General features: G+C 44.5%; 2 protein-coding genes across 2 annotated transcripts; one reads left to right on the top strand and one right to left on the bottom strand.

Annotated features, from left to right (window-relative positions):
• The first annotated feature begins 561 nt into the window (after nucleotides 1-561).
• Nucleotides 562-5,965, top strand: LOC121055544 (disease resistance protein RGA5-like). Its single transcript, XM_040528245.1, has 6 exons — nucleotides 562-1,424; nucleotides 3,236-4,521; nucleotides 4,767-4,853; nucleotides 4,930-5,273; nucleotides 5,369-5,569; nucleotides 5,897-5,965. The coding sequence occupies exons 1-6, from the start codon at nucleotides 562-564 to the stop codon at nucleotides 5,963-5,965; spliced, it is 2,850 nt and encodes a 949-aa protein (XP_040384179.1).
• A 3,760-nt stretch (nucleotides 5,966-9,725) lies between these two features.
• On the bottom strand, nucleotides 9,726-10,906 carry LOC102707714 (F-box/LRR-repeat protein At3g58900-like). The gene is made up of 3 exons (XM_040528426.1): nucleotides 10,853-10,906; nucleotides 10,338-10,722; nucleotides 9,726-9,803 (listed from the first exon to the last, which is right to left on the bottom strand). The coding sequence occupies exons 2-3, from the start codon at nucleotides 10,660-10,662 to the stop codon at nucleotides 9,787-9,789; spliced, it is 342 nt and encodes a 113-aa protein (XP_040384360.1). The 5' UTR covers nucleotides 10,663-10,722; nucleotides 10,853-10,906; the 3' UTR covers nucleotides 9,726-9,786.
• Nucleotides 10,907-15,824: the final 4,918 nt, after the last annotated feature.

The raw sequence follows: 15,824 nt of genomic DNA, 5'->3' as shown, positions 1-15,824 counted from the left end.
TTGATTTCCCCTTCGATGCGCCGTGCGACAGCCCGGTGTATTTCCCTGCTATTGTAATCATCACCTCACAGCGGATATTGCTAGTTGGCAACCGTGGTTTTTTCCCGCAAGGGTTTCCACGTTAAATCTACTTCTCGGTTATACGTCCATTTTCCTAACAAGGCCAATCTCAATGCGAGTTTCAAGGACAATAAATAGGGTGTCATATAGATATTTTTGATGATGTGGCAAAGTATTACTGAAGAGAGATGAAATGAGTTTTATAGAGATGAAACCTTCTATGCAATGTTACCTAGCTAGCTTGTGTCTTGCATGTAACCTAAGAAACAATAATAGATAAAACTATATATGCATTAAGAGAGGGGTGTTTTATCATAATTTCAAACTTTTTAGATGACATGTTACTCTAGGTAATCGTGTCCATGAAACTTACATTGAGTATGGCCTTATACATAGCGCCATGGACAGCTAGCTTCGTATTTAAACTGGTCTGTGTGGGCAGTTCTGCACTGTGCACTACATGCAGACACAAACCCACAAAACTAATTAACCTGACAGGCCATGGAGCTCATCACTGGGGCAGCGGGCTCCCTCCTCCCCAAGCTGGCCATTCTACTGATCTCCAACGAACACAGTCTGCAGAGAGGCGCCAGGAGCCAGGCTCGGTTCCTCCGATCCGAGCTCGAGAGCATCCAAGCTGCGCTGGAGGAAGCATCCGGAGTGCCGAAGCGGCAGCTCGACAAACAGTTCAGGCTCTGGGTGGCCAGCGTGCAGGAGATGTCCTACGACATCGAGGACGTTGTCGATGCCCTGCACCTGCAGCTGAGCCTCACCGGCTCCCCTCGCCGCCGTCGCTCCGGCAAGCTTGGCGTCGTGAGGGAAGCGATCGACATGTGCATCGGCATGATGCTTCCGTGTAAGGCTCACCGTCGTCGGTCAGTCTTCGCACGGCGCATCGAAGGGATCAACGAACTTGTCCGAGAGGTGGCGGAACGCCGTGACAGATACGGTGTTGTTGCTGCTGCTGCTGTTACGAAATCGAGCACTGAGACGAGCCATCCATGGTTGATGGCGATGTACAGAGACGTGAGGAAGCTTGTTGGGTTAGATGGCCCGGTGAAGGAGGTAGCCAGCTTGCTCCTGCAGGACCAAACTGGCATCATGTCACAGAAGCAACTGAAAGTAGTATCTATTGTTGGTGTTGGTGGCCTCGGCAAGACTACTCTTGCTAATGTGACCTATCAACAGGTTAGGGATCAATTCATGTGCCATGCCTTCGTTTCGGTGTCTTCCAAGCTTCCGGATTTAAAAAGGATATTGATTAGCATAATACGGCAATTTATGAGGCCAGATTGTGTGAACACTGAAACATGGGATGAGATGGATCTCATCAACATGATTCGAGAATTCGTCATCGACAAAAGGTAACTAACTCATCCTTTTTCTGTTAACGTTTCTGATGCTTGCCGTGGAGCTAAATATGATTTTGTGTTCAGTGTTCGCATGCATGCTGAATTTTCGGATACAAGCTATGAGAAATTACACTAAACGATTAATTTAATAAAATTAAAAAACCTGTAGTCTTAACTACCAGCTTCATATTTTTGCTTTCTATAAGCATAAGCCAAACACCTTATTAACTGCTGAAAAAAATTATGGCTAAAGGTTCCGTTTGTGTTCTCTCCGTAATATAAAAGTAAAGACTGAAAAAGAAAATTAAGATGAAAAATTCCCAAAATTAACTCCAAATTTAAGTTCTCATAATCAAATAAATATTGACTTATAAACATAAGAAAAACATAAGCGAAAAGACGGGGTACATGTGCAATACACACATGAGGTCATCTTTTGATTTTTTTTCCGGGAAAAACAAAATGACGGATGTGGAAACGAAAAATAATTCATAGTTATCTGCACAAAGGCTAAAAGAAAATTACGATGGAAAAACTCGAAATTTAAAGTTAAAAATCTAAATTTTAGTTTATAAGAATAAGTATAAGCGAAAGGATAACGGTGGGGACTTAATTGAGATAAATGTTTTATGGCTTTTGTTTTATTACATAGGATTTGGTGCTATGAATGTAATTTTCTTAAGAAAAAATATAGCAGAATGTACACATATTTGATATTCTTGGTGCATCATTAGTTCATTACAGAACGAAGTTCCTGCCATCTCGTAACTGTATAGATTCCATTTAGGACCAAATTGGCAAAAAGGACAACTTTTGCACTTTTAAGGGAACAAGCCACCCTTTTTTTTTGAGAAAATCGGCAATAGCTTTGAAACTCCAGATTAGGCAACAAGCGACCGATTTTTGAGACAATTTGCATAGGATTTTTGTCTACTCATAGGCAAAAAGGAGGAAAAAACCTTAAAAAATGTCGAATGGACCCGCGGTTGGAGAGGGGTGCTATATGTGCTGAAATTATAATCTAGCAATTAACTGCGAGGAATAAAATTGAATGAGAGACTGTCAGGAATAAAATATGTGCCGGGATTAATATTTAACTAGTACATATTATCTGCCGGCCGGGGATTGAGAAAAAAATAACCGCAGTGTAACTACCTGCAATTATACACCGGGAATGAGTAGGGCATTCGGGGGACATATATTCGTAGTATATAATTGCTGGGAATGGTCATATTTGCCTGGAATGCTCTTTCCTAACAGGACTTTGTAGGGTAGTTATTAAGTGCTGGCAAATCTTTCCTCAACGGATGAATTTTCAGCTAAAGTCCTTTCTAAGGTAGTTGCATTGCACTGATTCTAGGTCATGGTGTACTGTACATGCAACAGAATCAATATTAAGTCATCAACAAATATACATTTCCATTCTTATCTGCTAATTCTATTTGTGCCATTTTGGTCATCAACAAATTGTACGCCTGTCTTAAGGACTCATATTACCTAGTGAAGATATATCTTTTTACTTCCACAGCTTGTCCTATTGTCCACAGGACGGAATCAGAGATTTATCAAGCCTAGGGCTAAACTACAGATTATTAAATTTTTTATAAATTTTAACTAAACTGTAGTCATTTTTCTAATGTAATTTTTTGGCCAGGCGTGGGTCTAACGTCCAAGCTACCCCATGCCTGGGCCCATGTTGTCCATGCATACATGGTTATGTTAATATAAGTAAAATATAAATTCCATTGTTGTGTTTCCCAACATGTGCCTTTTTTAAGTTTTATGACAACAATTTATTAGCTAATGTTCTATTGCAAAACTAGGTACCTTGTTGTACTCGACGATATATGGGATACATCAACATGGGCATATATCAGTTGTGCTCTGACTGAGAACAATTGCTGTAGCAGGATTATCACAACTACTCGTATAATTGGTGTTGCCGAAGCATCCTGTAGTGATGTTGATGGCACCATCTATAAACTGAAACCTCTCTCTTGTGATGACTCCAGAAAGTTATTTTACAAGAGGATATTCAACTGTGAGTATGGTTGTCCAGCTGAACTAAGAGAAGTATCTGGGAAAATTCTGAAAAAAATTGGTGGATTACCATTAGCAATCATGACCACAGCTAGTCTATTAGCCAATAAGCCCAGAACAATAGCTGAATGGTACAGTGTCCACACTTCCATCGGCACTGGACTTGAAAAAAGCCCTACTGTGGAGAACATGAGATGGATATTGTCTGTTAGTTATTATGACTTGCCTTTGCACCTAAGGGCTTGCTTATTGTACATGTGTATATTTCCATCTGGTTATATCATTTCCACTGGTCAGTTGATTTTAAGATGGATAAGTGAAGAGTTTATCAACAAGCAGCAACATGAGGGAAATTTGTATGAAATAGGAGAGAAGTACTTATATGAGTTAATTAACAGGAGCATGATCCAACCAGAGAGCATTGATGCTCATGGCAGAGTGCAAACATGTCGAGTCCATGATATGGTACTTGATCTAATCAGCTCGTTGTCAAGTGAAGAAAACTTCGTAACTATATTAGATGACCACCAAGAGACAACCATTCCAAACAAGGTCCGTCGGCTGTGCCTCCAAAACTGTAAAGAAGAGCATACAAGATTACAGCTGGAGTCAATGAGTTTGTCACATGTAAGATCGCTTCTTGCGTTCCACTGCAGCAGTAATCTGATGCCACCATTTTCAAGGTTTAATGTTTTGCGAGTATTGGATTTAGAGGGCTGCAGGGACCTGGAAAATCGTCATATTAAAGATATAGGGAAGTTGTTTCATTTGAGGCACATAGGACTGAAGGATACCAAAGTTACAAACCTCCCAAAGGAAGTTGGGAAACTATATTGCTTGCAGACGCTGGACCTAACAAGAACATCTATAACTGAGTTACCTTCATCAATTGTTGGGCTAAAGCAACTTATGTGCCTTTATGTTGAAAAGACTGTAAGGTTGCCTCATGGGATTGGGAGGATGAAATCTCTACGAGAGCTGTCAGAAATCGACATCAGTCTGTCCCCAAGCATTGCAGAAGAGCTAGGCAATCTGAAGGAGTTGAGAGTTCTCCATTTTTTTGTGGAAGGTAGATGGCATACAAGGTACGAGAAAGCATTGATTAATTCCTTACGCAACCTAAACAAAGTCCAACTAGTATCAATCTTTGCTCCCAGTTGTTCCTTTGATTTCATTCTACAGTTAGGCTACATGCCAAGTAGTCTCCAGTATTTTTTCTCAAGCACCTATGCAGTTAGCAAGTTGCCAAGGTGGATCAGCTCCAATATGATGTCATGTCTGTCAACCTTGGATACTGTGCTCGAAACACTGCAGCAGGAGGACATGGAAATGCTTGGGGCACTGCCTTCCCTTCAGATTCTGCGTTTGGAAGTGTATGGGGCCACAAAGAAAACAAGCTTGGTCAGCAGAGGCAATGCATTCTGTGGTCTTGTGGTGTTCTGGATAGCCATTCCTGCAATGGGTCTTGTGTTTTCAGAAGGAGCTATGCCCAAGCTTGAGAACCTTGAGCTTGTATTCAGTGTGAGGGAGACAAAAGAAGCCTTTGGAAATTTTGAATTTGGACTCGACAACATCTCAGATTCCCTCTCACATATGACAATCAGAATCAACTGTACATGCTCCAACAAAACAGAAGTTGGGGAGGCCAATGACGCTGTGCGGTACATGGCTTCGTTAAGTTCAAATCAGACCTGCAAAATTGAGGTGATCCGGCACTTCGAGGATGATATGGCCCTGGATGAAGGTGAAAGAGGGAAACTGCATCAGCTTGTCCATCAAAACCATGGGAAGAGATTGAAACAGAAAGCTGCACTACCCACTGTATGTTCTACCCTTAGATTGGCCCATCTTATAACTAACCTTCTTCCAAGTTTGCTGATCAATACCTTGCATACACGTTGCTGCTGCATGCACAGGTGGAGCTTCCAAAGATTGGGCCATGGGGAGGAACTGGAGGCAGAGCTCGTGAAATCACGGTGGTGCCGCCTTGCCATCTTGACAGTGTCACGATCTGCAGTGGCGCCATCGTCGATGCACTTGCATTTTCTTACAGAGATGCATATGGGCAGCGGCATTCTACACCATCATGGGGTGGTGTTGGTGGGATCTCCCGAACGGTCAGCATAAAAAAAAGTTTAAGCATAATTAGATGATTGCATGAAGATTCATTATAATGGTTTAGTTGTATTCATGTTTTAAGTAATTGGACCTAATTATAGCATTCATAAATAACTTCTTGCAGATCAAATTTGGGGAGTCGGAGGTTGTGACCGAAGTTTCAGGAACAATTGGTCCATTTCATCATTTGAACAATGTCATAACATCACTTAGCATTGTGACAAATCTTCGTAGCTATGGCCCTTTTGGATCTGCAAAGGGGATTCCATTCTCCACATCTACGCTCGTTAGCAATAGCAGTATTGTTGGCTTTTTTGGCCGATCAGGGTCATATCTTGATGCCATTGGTGTTTATGTCTGTTCACAACTCTGAGTTTAGAGAAGCTGACAGCTAGATGTTATAATACCCGATGTTTTCTTCTTAGTTACATTTTTTTTCTACAGAATCATGAATGCAGCATTGCTATTTGTCGGTCACCTGGTTCCTTATCTACCGCCATCTAGACATGTAGCGATGATGCACAAATAATTGTTTGCATTCGTTTTTAGAGAATTCTCGATATACTCCCTCCTTTGATACCTTTGACTTTTAAATCAATGTTTTACTATTTATATCATTTAAAAATTTATCAAAATATGTAAAATTATAAGTCATGCTTAAAGTTCATATAGTTATAAATCAAATCAGAAAAATACGATTAATAATTATATAAATTTATTAAATAAGACAAATTGTCTAACGTAAACATTAAAGTTAACGGCGTCAAATAAAATAAAACGGAGGGAGCAATTCTTTTCCCTCAGTATATGTATAGTCCTTAAAACCAACATCACCCACCTTATATGTATAGGAGACTTTTCACCCCTAATTTTAAAACCAATTTTTAAATTTTATATACCCGGATTAAGATCGTATAAAGCAAAAAACTTAACAAAATCATTATTTAGGTAAATACCTATAGTTTTCTTTTTTACCACACTGCAGGCTTTGGAGGTTGTCTAAATTTCAGATCATAACAAAATAATAGGTTGTATCTGACATTTCACAAAATAAGTTACTAACATCAAACAACTGCAAAATTGTTATATATAGGTTTGACCTCAGTTATCATCCAAATGACCACTAAAGGGTTTAAATAACAAGAATAAAGAGCATACCCCGATTCACAAGGAAATGTGCTAGACGAGATTTATCAGATATTCCAAACCTCAGACCTTGTACAAGTTGGAGTAAATAGCATTGCAGTTCGAATTTTTTGAATTTTGAATTTTATTTATTAAACAATTTACAAATTTAATTTCGTATTTCAGAAAATCACAAAACTAACCTACTGCCGCCCTCTGTGAGGATGGAAAGGTGACATGGCAAACGGCTGCTCGGCCGCGAGGGACGCTCGGCAACGGCGGCACGACGAATTTTTCATTTTGGTCCTTTCCGCCCTTACAGAGGGCTGGAAGGGGCAAACTGCAAAAATGTTGCGTGCACCTCAGAATTTTTCTTTTCGATTGAAAAGCGGTTTGATAATATATGTATAATATATGTACTTATTTAATCACAACCTCTTCCTCGGGATTCGACCTCCGGTCTCCTAGGTAGGAGAGGAGGATAGCAACCACTAAGCCACGGAAGCATTTGTGATTAATTAATTACATATGTTATTACATATATGCATCAAACCGTTCAATCCAAAAATTCCCGATTCATTTGAAAAATTTCCGCCCTCTGTAAGTGCTGAAAGGACCTAAATGAAAAGTTCACCGTGTTGCCGTTGCCGGCCATCCCTCGCGGCCGAGCGGCCGTTTGCCATGTCACCTTTCCGTGGCAGGAGGTTAGTTTTGTGATTTTTTGAAATACAAAATTAAATTTGTAAAATATTTAATAAATAAAATTAAAAATTTGAAAACTTCATTCCAGTTCTTCATCTTGGGCCCTTTCAAGCACACTGACAGCATAAGCACGAACCTTTGCACAAGAGTGGTAGTTATGTCATCAACACAACATTTAGAAGCAATTGCACTATCAGAAAGTAGGCCTGGGCGTTCGGTTTTCGGTTCGATCTCGGTCTCGGTCTTTGGTCTCGATAGAAAATTGGGTCTTTCAGAACTCGGACTCGATCGGTCTTGAAAAAACGCAAGACCGAGAAATTCGGTCTCGGTCTTGTTCGGTCTCGGTCCCGACCGAAGTGCCTAAAATTTCAATAAAGTTCAAAAATCACAGGAAATTTGGGCAGCAGCTCCCCAGTTTTTGGGATATATTTTCACAATGAAAATGACACATTTAACAAAATAAAGAAATATCATGCACTACAAATAAGAGGAACTAAGCATAGACTAGGTAAGTGCATAGTTCCACATTCCACAACACAATTTATAGTTCGGTCTCAGTCTAGCGGGGGCACGCACTATTAGCTCGGTCTATTCGGGTATTTCGGTTACCCGAGCCCTCTACCCGAAGACCGGACCGAATTTTTCGGTCTTTCACCTCCTCCACCTGAGACTAGGACCGAATTTCTTGGTCTCGGTCTTTTCGGTCTCGGTCTATTCGGTTCGATCTCTCGGTCTCGGTCTTTTTCTGCCCAGGCCTATTAGATAGCGGTCGCATTCCAAAAAGAATAAAAATGAGCATGCCACACTGCTAGGATGGTAATAGGCCAAGACCCATGGGTCTTTTCACAACCCAACTCAGCCTATATATATATTTTAGCTCAAAAATCTATAAAAAAATTTCCATCTCTTTTTGGACCTAGTCCTTCAATTTTGTAGGACAAAAAGTTGGGTCCATTCACCCCTAGATAGATATATTAGCCCATTGCATGATGGAATGAGTGAACTTTGGAACATTGATAACAGAGAATATGTCAATAACAGACGAATAGAGCAAAAACCAACGATATCTGTACAAAACTTCTAGTGTTTCATATGACATAGGCATCTAAGAAAACAAGAAGGGTAACAAATTGGGAAAAATCATTTACTTCATCATTTAGAGAAACTGGTGAAAGGAGCCCCAGTGCATCAGCCACATCAATGGCTTCCCATCTTTGGATCAAGGAAATAGCTTGTTTGGCTTCCTGCAGGAAATAGGAAGATATCTCAGTTCTACAGATCGAGCATGTACATTGCAACAATTCAATACATGTACAAATAAAAGAAATTCATAGTCTGCACATCCAGTTTTAAACACATCGGGACCTCTTGCTGCAGCTGAGGTTGCTGAAGTTGTTTAGGTTAGATGCAGCAGTACTGAAATTTTTGTTTGAGGTGCATCATCTCTATAACCATGAATGAATGAGATGTTTCATCATTACAAGTTAAACAAAATACTGGTTTGCAAATAGTTATAGGAGAATGCTGCAATAGTTGGTAAAGTGTAGTGGTACAAAAAGGCTAGTGCAACATTTTTTACATAAGCTCCCATATAGCAAAACACTGGCTGATCCTTAAAAAAACATGGATGTCTGACCTCTTTTTACTCCAGAATTAATAAATTTGAAGAGGAAGCGACTTCAGAAAAGTTAAAGGCATAGTGATCCAATATAAGCATCCTGGATTCCTATCCATAACATAAACATTGTGTGTGGGGTGGAATGGGCATCTTTCTTGCTAGGAGAAAAGAATGCACCATCCAACTAAATAACTCAAATGGCAAGAACCATCAACAAAATTATCTTAATCAACATAATTTAAGTAGTTTCCTGCAATTACAAATGAAAGCAATATTGAATTATGTGGATGCTTTCACTAACTTGGATGTCACTCCATTCGACAGGGAACTTTACAAGAGTTCTCTTCTCAGATGTCAAATAGAAACGGAATTTCCACAACAACTGCTTGTCATCCACAATTAAAGAACGTGTGGGTGGATACTTGAGGATGGTTCTTGGGGCATTAGACTTCAACACTCGTAAGGAGCTCAGATGTAAATGATCTATCTTCCAACTCACCGATGATTCTTTTTGTTGTTTCCTGATGATACTTGTAAAGAAAATAAGATAAGCATATTCCAGATTGACATGTATGCTTGTAAAAAAAGTATTTCAAGTAAGATTAGTAAACAGTTGGAGGAAAAGATTTACCTTATGAAGTTCTAGAGTTAGCTTCTCCAGTTTTGGTGAGTTCTGAAGGAAGAGAATTAATCCATAGAAGTCTACGTCCAGACACCACTGACCGAGAGTCAGGCTCACAAGATTGTTGAATCTTGGGTACCATTTGCAAATTACTTTCCATTCTCAGCTGCACAAGATTGAACTGATTATGTGGCAACAGAAAAGCCAAGACATTATGGAAAAAAAAATCCTGAATCACAAAACTTGCCAATAATTGAGGGGACTAACACTATGAGATAAGTATTATGTATGGTGTGCAGGTACAGCTATATATTCAAGATAGTGGATGGTAAAAGACTACAAGCGAAAGAAATTATGTCATGAATAAACCAGAATAAACAATGATATACTTGTTTGCTTTCAACCAGTCTCCTGAACACATATGAATTAATTGTCAGGGTGCTTTGGATGCAAGTTAGGTAGTTACACCAGTATAAACAAAGATCAACACTATCGTGAACTAGCCGCAGCAGCAAGACATTCAACAATTGCTGAGGCATTTTCCGTTTGTATGTACTATGATATCTCTTCATCTCAAATTTATGTGTAGTAATGTCAATTGAAGTTAGACTCAGATTTTTGAAAAGATGAAATTCAATATGCAATAAACATCATAACATTCGTCCAAATTCAATATGCACCTGAACCAAAACGTACGTACGTATCGTGGCAACGGTGTAGCGGAGCTCCATCACCTTGTTCATAAACATCTTGAACGCCAACTCCCCCTCTTCATCATACTGTTCCACTTCGGTGTCTCTCCGCTTGAAGACGATGATGTCGGCGTCGATGCAGGGCACGGAGCGGCACAGGCCGCGCCACCGCCGCGACACCGCGCACGTCCGCACAGCCTCGCGCGTGGTCAGGAACGACATGATGTGGCGGATGACGTCGTCGGGGACACCGCTGAACCAGTCCTCGCCATCGTCCTGCGCCGGGGCCGTGACCTTCCTCATCTCGGCAGGCGACCCCCACCCCTCCTGCATGGCGGCCGAGCACTCCCCGCACGCGCAGGTGTTTCGTCGAGCAGGCGGCGGGCGTGGAAACTGCGCGGGAGAGGGAGACCGAGAATCAAGAAAACCATGAATCCACAGCGCAACACCAAGCGAAGAAACTTGATCGTGCAAAGATTGGTGGGTGGAGAAGCTTCTAGATCAGGAGGGAAGAAGGAGATACCTCGAACTCCAAATCACGAAGCCTCGAGCGCTCGTCCGGGGGGAGTGGGGAATTCTTTAGTTTTGCAACTGGCTCTGCCTCTGTCTCACTGCCTGGTGGGGACACCTCTGTAGTATTTGTGGTCTGTATTATTACTGGCCTCACGATGGACAGATGAAATTTTTGTTGTGAAAAGGTAACGGATACGACAAGAGCACTATCTTCCAGATTGCCGAATTGGTCAGAAACTTTCCAGAATTCCAAACCACAACCTCGTATGAAATTAGTCGAATGGCCCAAACGACTAACCCTAACAGGCTCCAAAAGAACCATAGTCTAGAACATGGCGTCACTCGTCACTTAGGCTGGAGCTGGAGGCGGCAGCCGCCCGTGCATGCAAGAGGTGCTAGCACCGGCTGCTGCCATCGTCCAGACCGCTAGCCGGTGTCATCGCCCACTTCTAGCCCCGTCGCCCCCTTCCATATCTCTGCCGCCTTCTCGATCCCATTCCCGCCACTCCCTGCCAACCTCGGCGCCGGCCAGATCCCGCGTCGCCCCCAAGCACCGGCCCCCGATGCCGATAGCCTCGCTGCCTTCTTGCCCCCGACGCCGTCTCTAGCTCCCTCCATCCACCAGCCCCCGACACCAGTGCCGTCCAAATCCCGCACCACCAGCCACCGACACTGACAACCATGGCGCTCCCTCCAGCTGTTAGACCCCGATGTCGCAACCTTGCCTCGCTGCCTGTACACCGGCCATGCCATGCTGCACCAGATGCTTGTCGTGCTCCGTTGGTCGCCAACCGCTACTACTTCATCTTCAATTCTTCACCACAGTAAGTAATCACACTCCATTTTTATTTGTTTTCTATTGTGGAGCTCTAATTGATTTCATTTTTGTGTTGTGGAATGTTAGCTCCAACATTGTCACGCCCAGAAATTCCTCACACGAATTTCTGAACTTAATTGTGTAATAAATCCCTGTCCAGAACTAGCCAAGGTACACAAAAAGACAATGTTGATTACATAACCATCGTTCTTAGAAACAACTGAAAATTACACTTATTCTAGCAGAAATGCAGCGGAAAAAAAAACAAAGGGGTAGACTAGCTTCAGCGGGTACGGCTCCAGTCCACAGGCAACACTTCGACGGCGGAACAGCTCACTCCTGAGAGGCACCTTCATCGGACTCGACTTCTAGCTCTGGGTTGGGAAAGTTAAGCAAGGCTGAGTACAAACCACCGTACTCAACAAGTAACACGGACAAGGGGAAGAATAAATGATGCGTAGGGATTAACAAGGACAGGCTAGGGTTAGTTGCGATAAAGCAGCAGTTAAACCAAATAACAGAGCTTAAAAGAACAAAGGTGATTAGGTACAGTAAAACATAAATAAAATAAGCAGTTGTAAAGTACCACAACACTGTCCAACGTTACACCACGTGCAACAGGCCCAACCACTACTCAACGTTACACCACGTTGCAGTAGTCCCGAGTGATAACAAATTTACTCAAGTTATTAAGGTTCACTAATCACAGTGAAGCTGGGAGTTCGCCCGTAACCGTGGGCACGGCTATTCGAATAGTTTATACTCTGATCAGAGGTGTACTACTATACCCACAAGACACGACTCCACTACACTTGAACGTGCGCCGACATACCACCATGGTATACCGGAAAGGAGACCGTGATAGGACCCGTTACACAACCCTCCCTATTTAATCGTACCACACTTCAGGTTTCACCCCCTCCTTTACACCAAGTCGGGCAGTCCCCTCTTGTGCCTTGGTAGATCCGGAAGCAGGAGAAGCTTTCGTTACACCAAGATTGCTCGTCCATACTCCATCACGCCTACCCTTGCCTGGGTACGTTAAATAGTTCGAAGTCATGCTTCAAATCCCACCTTACCCATTTCGGCATGTGGTTAGCACTTATTTACTTCCAGGGTTTCCCGTGAACCGGTCCTTAATTGCCATGGGTGCGACTCTCAAAACCATGCACCCACAGCCCACCATTATCAATATTTTAGTTGACATTAACCCGAACCGGGTAGTGAATCATTATCTCAGCTATTCAGAACTAAGCATGATTAAATGTGATCCCATGAGCTATTTGTTCTAGGCATGGCTAAGCATTAACCTAGGCCTAACTCTAATCAAGTTACCCCTGGTCCAGCAATGAATAAAGTTGGCTAAACAATGGCATAACAATAAGGTTTACCCGAAAATAACATAAAGTAAGTATTTTAATTAAAACAATGCATATTTCAAATAAATAAGCGGGGAATTTGCAATAATGGGTTCAATATGTTCAAGGATGAGTGTCACTTGCCTTGCTCTGGCCCTTGGGGGACTTCGGCGACGATCTCGAAGTAAACCGGCTCTTCGGCGGGGTCCGAATCTAAGCGACAAAGCACAAAAATAAATAAAACAGGCACAAACTCTACTGAAACAGCAAAAGAAACTATTTTTAGTGGATTCTTGATAATTTTATGAACTTAATGAAATTTGAATGGACCTAAATGGAGACTAGATGAATTACTTATGAATTTTAGAAGTTTTCTGGGTTTTTAACTAAACAGAAAAGTCCTAAATCAATTATTGCGCAATTAATGGGGCTGCTGAGGTCAGCGAGAAGAGAGGAGGCTGACGGCTAACAGGTGGGGACCACCTGTCGGTGAGAGGGAGAGGGAGAGAGAGACTGACACGCGGGCCCGGGGAGGGGAGAGAGAGGAGGCGGGCACGGGGACGACTGACGGGTGGGACCCACTCGTCAGCGAGAGAGGAACAGAGAGGAGCAGAGCACGCGGGCTCGGGCAGACGGCGGCGACCGGCAGGAGCGACGGGCGACGCGGCGGCGGCGGCGCACGGCGACGGCGGCGGCGACGCGACGGCGACGGCGCGACGACGACGACCGGCGTCCGACGACGGCGCGACGGCGACGACGGTGGAGGCGGCGACGCACGGGCGCAACCGGCAGAACAGCGGCGACGGCTGGCACGGCGACGGCCGGCGGCGCGGCACGGCGACGGCCGGCGGCGCGGCACGCGCGGCGCAAGCGACGGCGGCCAAACGTCGGCAACGCGGAGGCGACGACGACCACGGCGGCCGGCGGGAGCGGCGAGCTTCGCACTCGTCCGGCGACGGCGCGCGACTCGGCGGCGGTCGGCCGGAAAGGGGGAGAAAGAGGGGAGGAGGGTGCGGGTGCTCACCGGCGGCGGCGAGAGCGCGGGCGGGTCGGCGAGACCGAGGCGGAGGTGGCGACGCTGGTGGGAGCGGGAGATCGGCGGTGGCGGCGGAGATCGATTGGCGGCGGCGAGGCGACCGGGCACGACGGCGACCGGGCGGCGAGGGAATGCGCGGCGCGGAGGACGCTCACCGGTGACGACGAGGGTGGCAACCGGTCGGCGACAGCGGCGCGGAGGCGATGACGCGGCTGGACAGCGGCGAAGGCGTCCGGCAGCGGGATTGAACGGCGACGGCGAACAGCGACGGCGACTAGAGCTGAGAGGGAAAGCGGGCGACGGCGCGGCGGCGGTGGGGATTTATAGGGTGGCAGTGCCGGTTAGGGCGGGCGGAGGTTGGAGACCGAGTCGGGGACGACGCGGTCTCGGCGGCGACCGTTGCGGCGGCGGCGGTTGCGGCGCGGCGGCGGACTCGGACTCGGCCGGCGCGGGCGCGGCGCGGGCTGGCGGAGCTCGGTCGCTGACAGGTGGGCCCCACCTGTCAGTGGCGCGAGAGAGAGGAGGGAGGCGGCGCGGACTCGCGGCGCGGGCGAGCGCGGGAGCTGGGCCGAGCGGCGGCCCAGGCGGGGCGCGCGCTGGCGGGCGGAGGGAGGCCGGCTCGGCTGGGCCGGCCGAGGAGGAGGCTGTGGGCCGGCTCGACGGATCCGGCCCGGGAAGAAAAAGAAAAAGAAAAAGGAAAAAGAAAGAGGGAGGAAAATTGGACTTCGGCCCAATTTGAGAAGGAAGGGAAAAAGAAAGGAAAAAGGAGGGAAAAAATGAAAACCCCACTTTTGCCGAGTTTTAAATTAATTTGTTTGGCCAAATTTTATACTTCTGCGATTTAAATTTAAGTCCTGTTAGTCGATTTGCGAGCCACGATTTAATTGAATTAGGTCCTTTTAGAGGGATTTTTCCTGAGTTAATTAAGCCAATTGTTACTTACGAATTTCTTCTTACGATTTAGGCTTGGGACGAAACTCCAGGTGTGACAAACATTAAATCGTTTTTGTGTTATGTTGTAGATGGATTCATCACATGCAAACAGTAGTAGTGCAAGTGTGTGCAGTGTGACTACTCTAGCTTGGGACTTGGGAGCATCACCAACAACTCTTCAACTGGAAGGACCTGCTGCAGCTCCTGTTGTAATATCACCAAACTTGATTTGAACTAGGGTTTCCTATCTTCCGATAGATTTTGATAATATCTCGCTTTGGTGGAGTTGTGACAACTCGATCTAGCTTCTGAACGAACACGCCCTTAAGCCCCGCAATCGCATCACCACTTCTCCTCTGGTTATCAACTATGTCGAAACCCGGTTGACCTCGCCGAGAAGGCTAATCGCTGCTTGCGAATCAAAGAACACAAACAAGAATAGGAAAGAACGTAACCAAATTGCGGATGAATGATTAAACTCATGAGTTGGGGTCTCACAAACCGAACAAACGGCAAAAACTGTTCTAAATAGATTAATCTAGAGAAAATCTAACAAATGCCATTGAAAAACACTTAATTCTAAGAAATATCATCGATGAGTGCGAGTTCTAGGAAATGCCATCGTACAAACGAATTTGTCTGATAAATGCCATCGCCGTTAAGGTTCTGTCAGCATTTCTCCGTTAAGTTCTATAGTGTGAATAGTGTACTTAACGGCAAAAATGGACAAAACCCTAACGACAATGGTATTTGTTAGACAAATTCATTTGTACAATGGCATTTCCTAGATCTCACACTCGTAAATGGTATTTCTAAGACTTACATGTTTGTTGTCGAC

The sequence above is a fragment of the Oryza brachyantha genome, chromosome 10 (assembly GCF_000231095.2).
Source record: "Oryza brachyantha chromosome 10, ObraRS2, whole genome shotgun sequence".
In the NCBI taxonomy this organism is placed as follows: domain Eukaryota; kingdom Viridiplantae; phylum Streptophyta; class Magnoliopsida; order Poales; family Poaceae; genus Oryza; species Oryza brachyantha.
This window is presented reverse-complemented; position numbering and strand designations above follow the sequence as displayed.

What these genes read in the sequence shown, in the direction of transcription:
- LOC121055544 (XM_040528245.1), top strand. Translation starts at nt 562, where the DNA reads ATGGAGCTCATCACTGGGGCAGCGGGCTCCCTCCTCCCCAAGCTGGCC. An exon ending in GAATTCGTCATCGACAAAAG is followed by an intron (nt 1,425 to 3,235) that starts GTAACTAACTCA and finishes TTGCAAAACTAG; the next exon opens with GTACCTTGTTGTACTCGACG. An exon ending in CCACAAAGAAAACAAGCTTG is followed by an intron (nt 4,854 to 4,929) that starts GTCAGCAGAGGC and finishes TTGTGTTTTCAG; the next exon opens with AAGGAGCTATGCCCAAGCTT.
- LOC102707714 (XM_040528426.1), bottom strand. Translation starts at nt 10,662, where the DNA reads ATGCAGGAGGGGTGGGGGTCGCCTGCCGAGATGAGGAAGGTCACGGCC.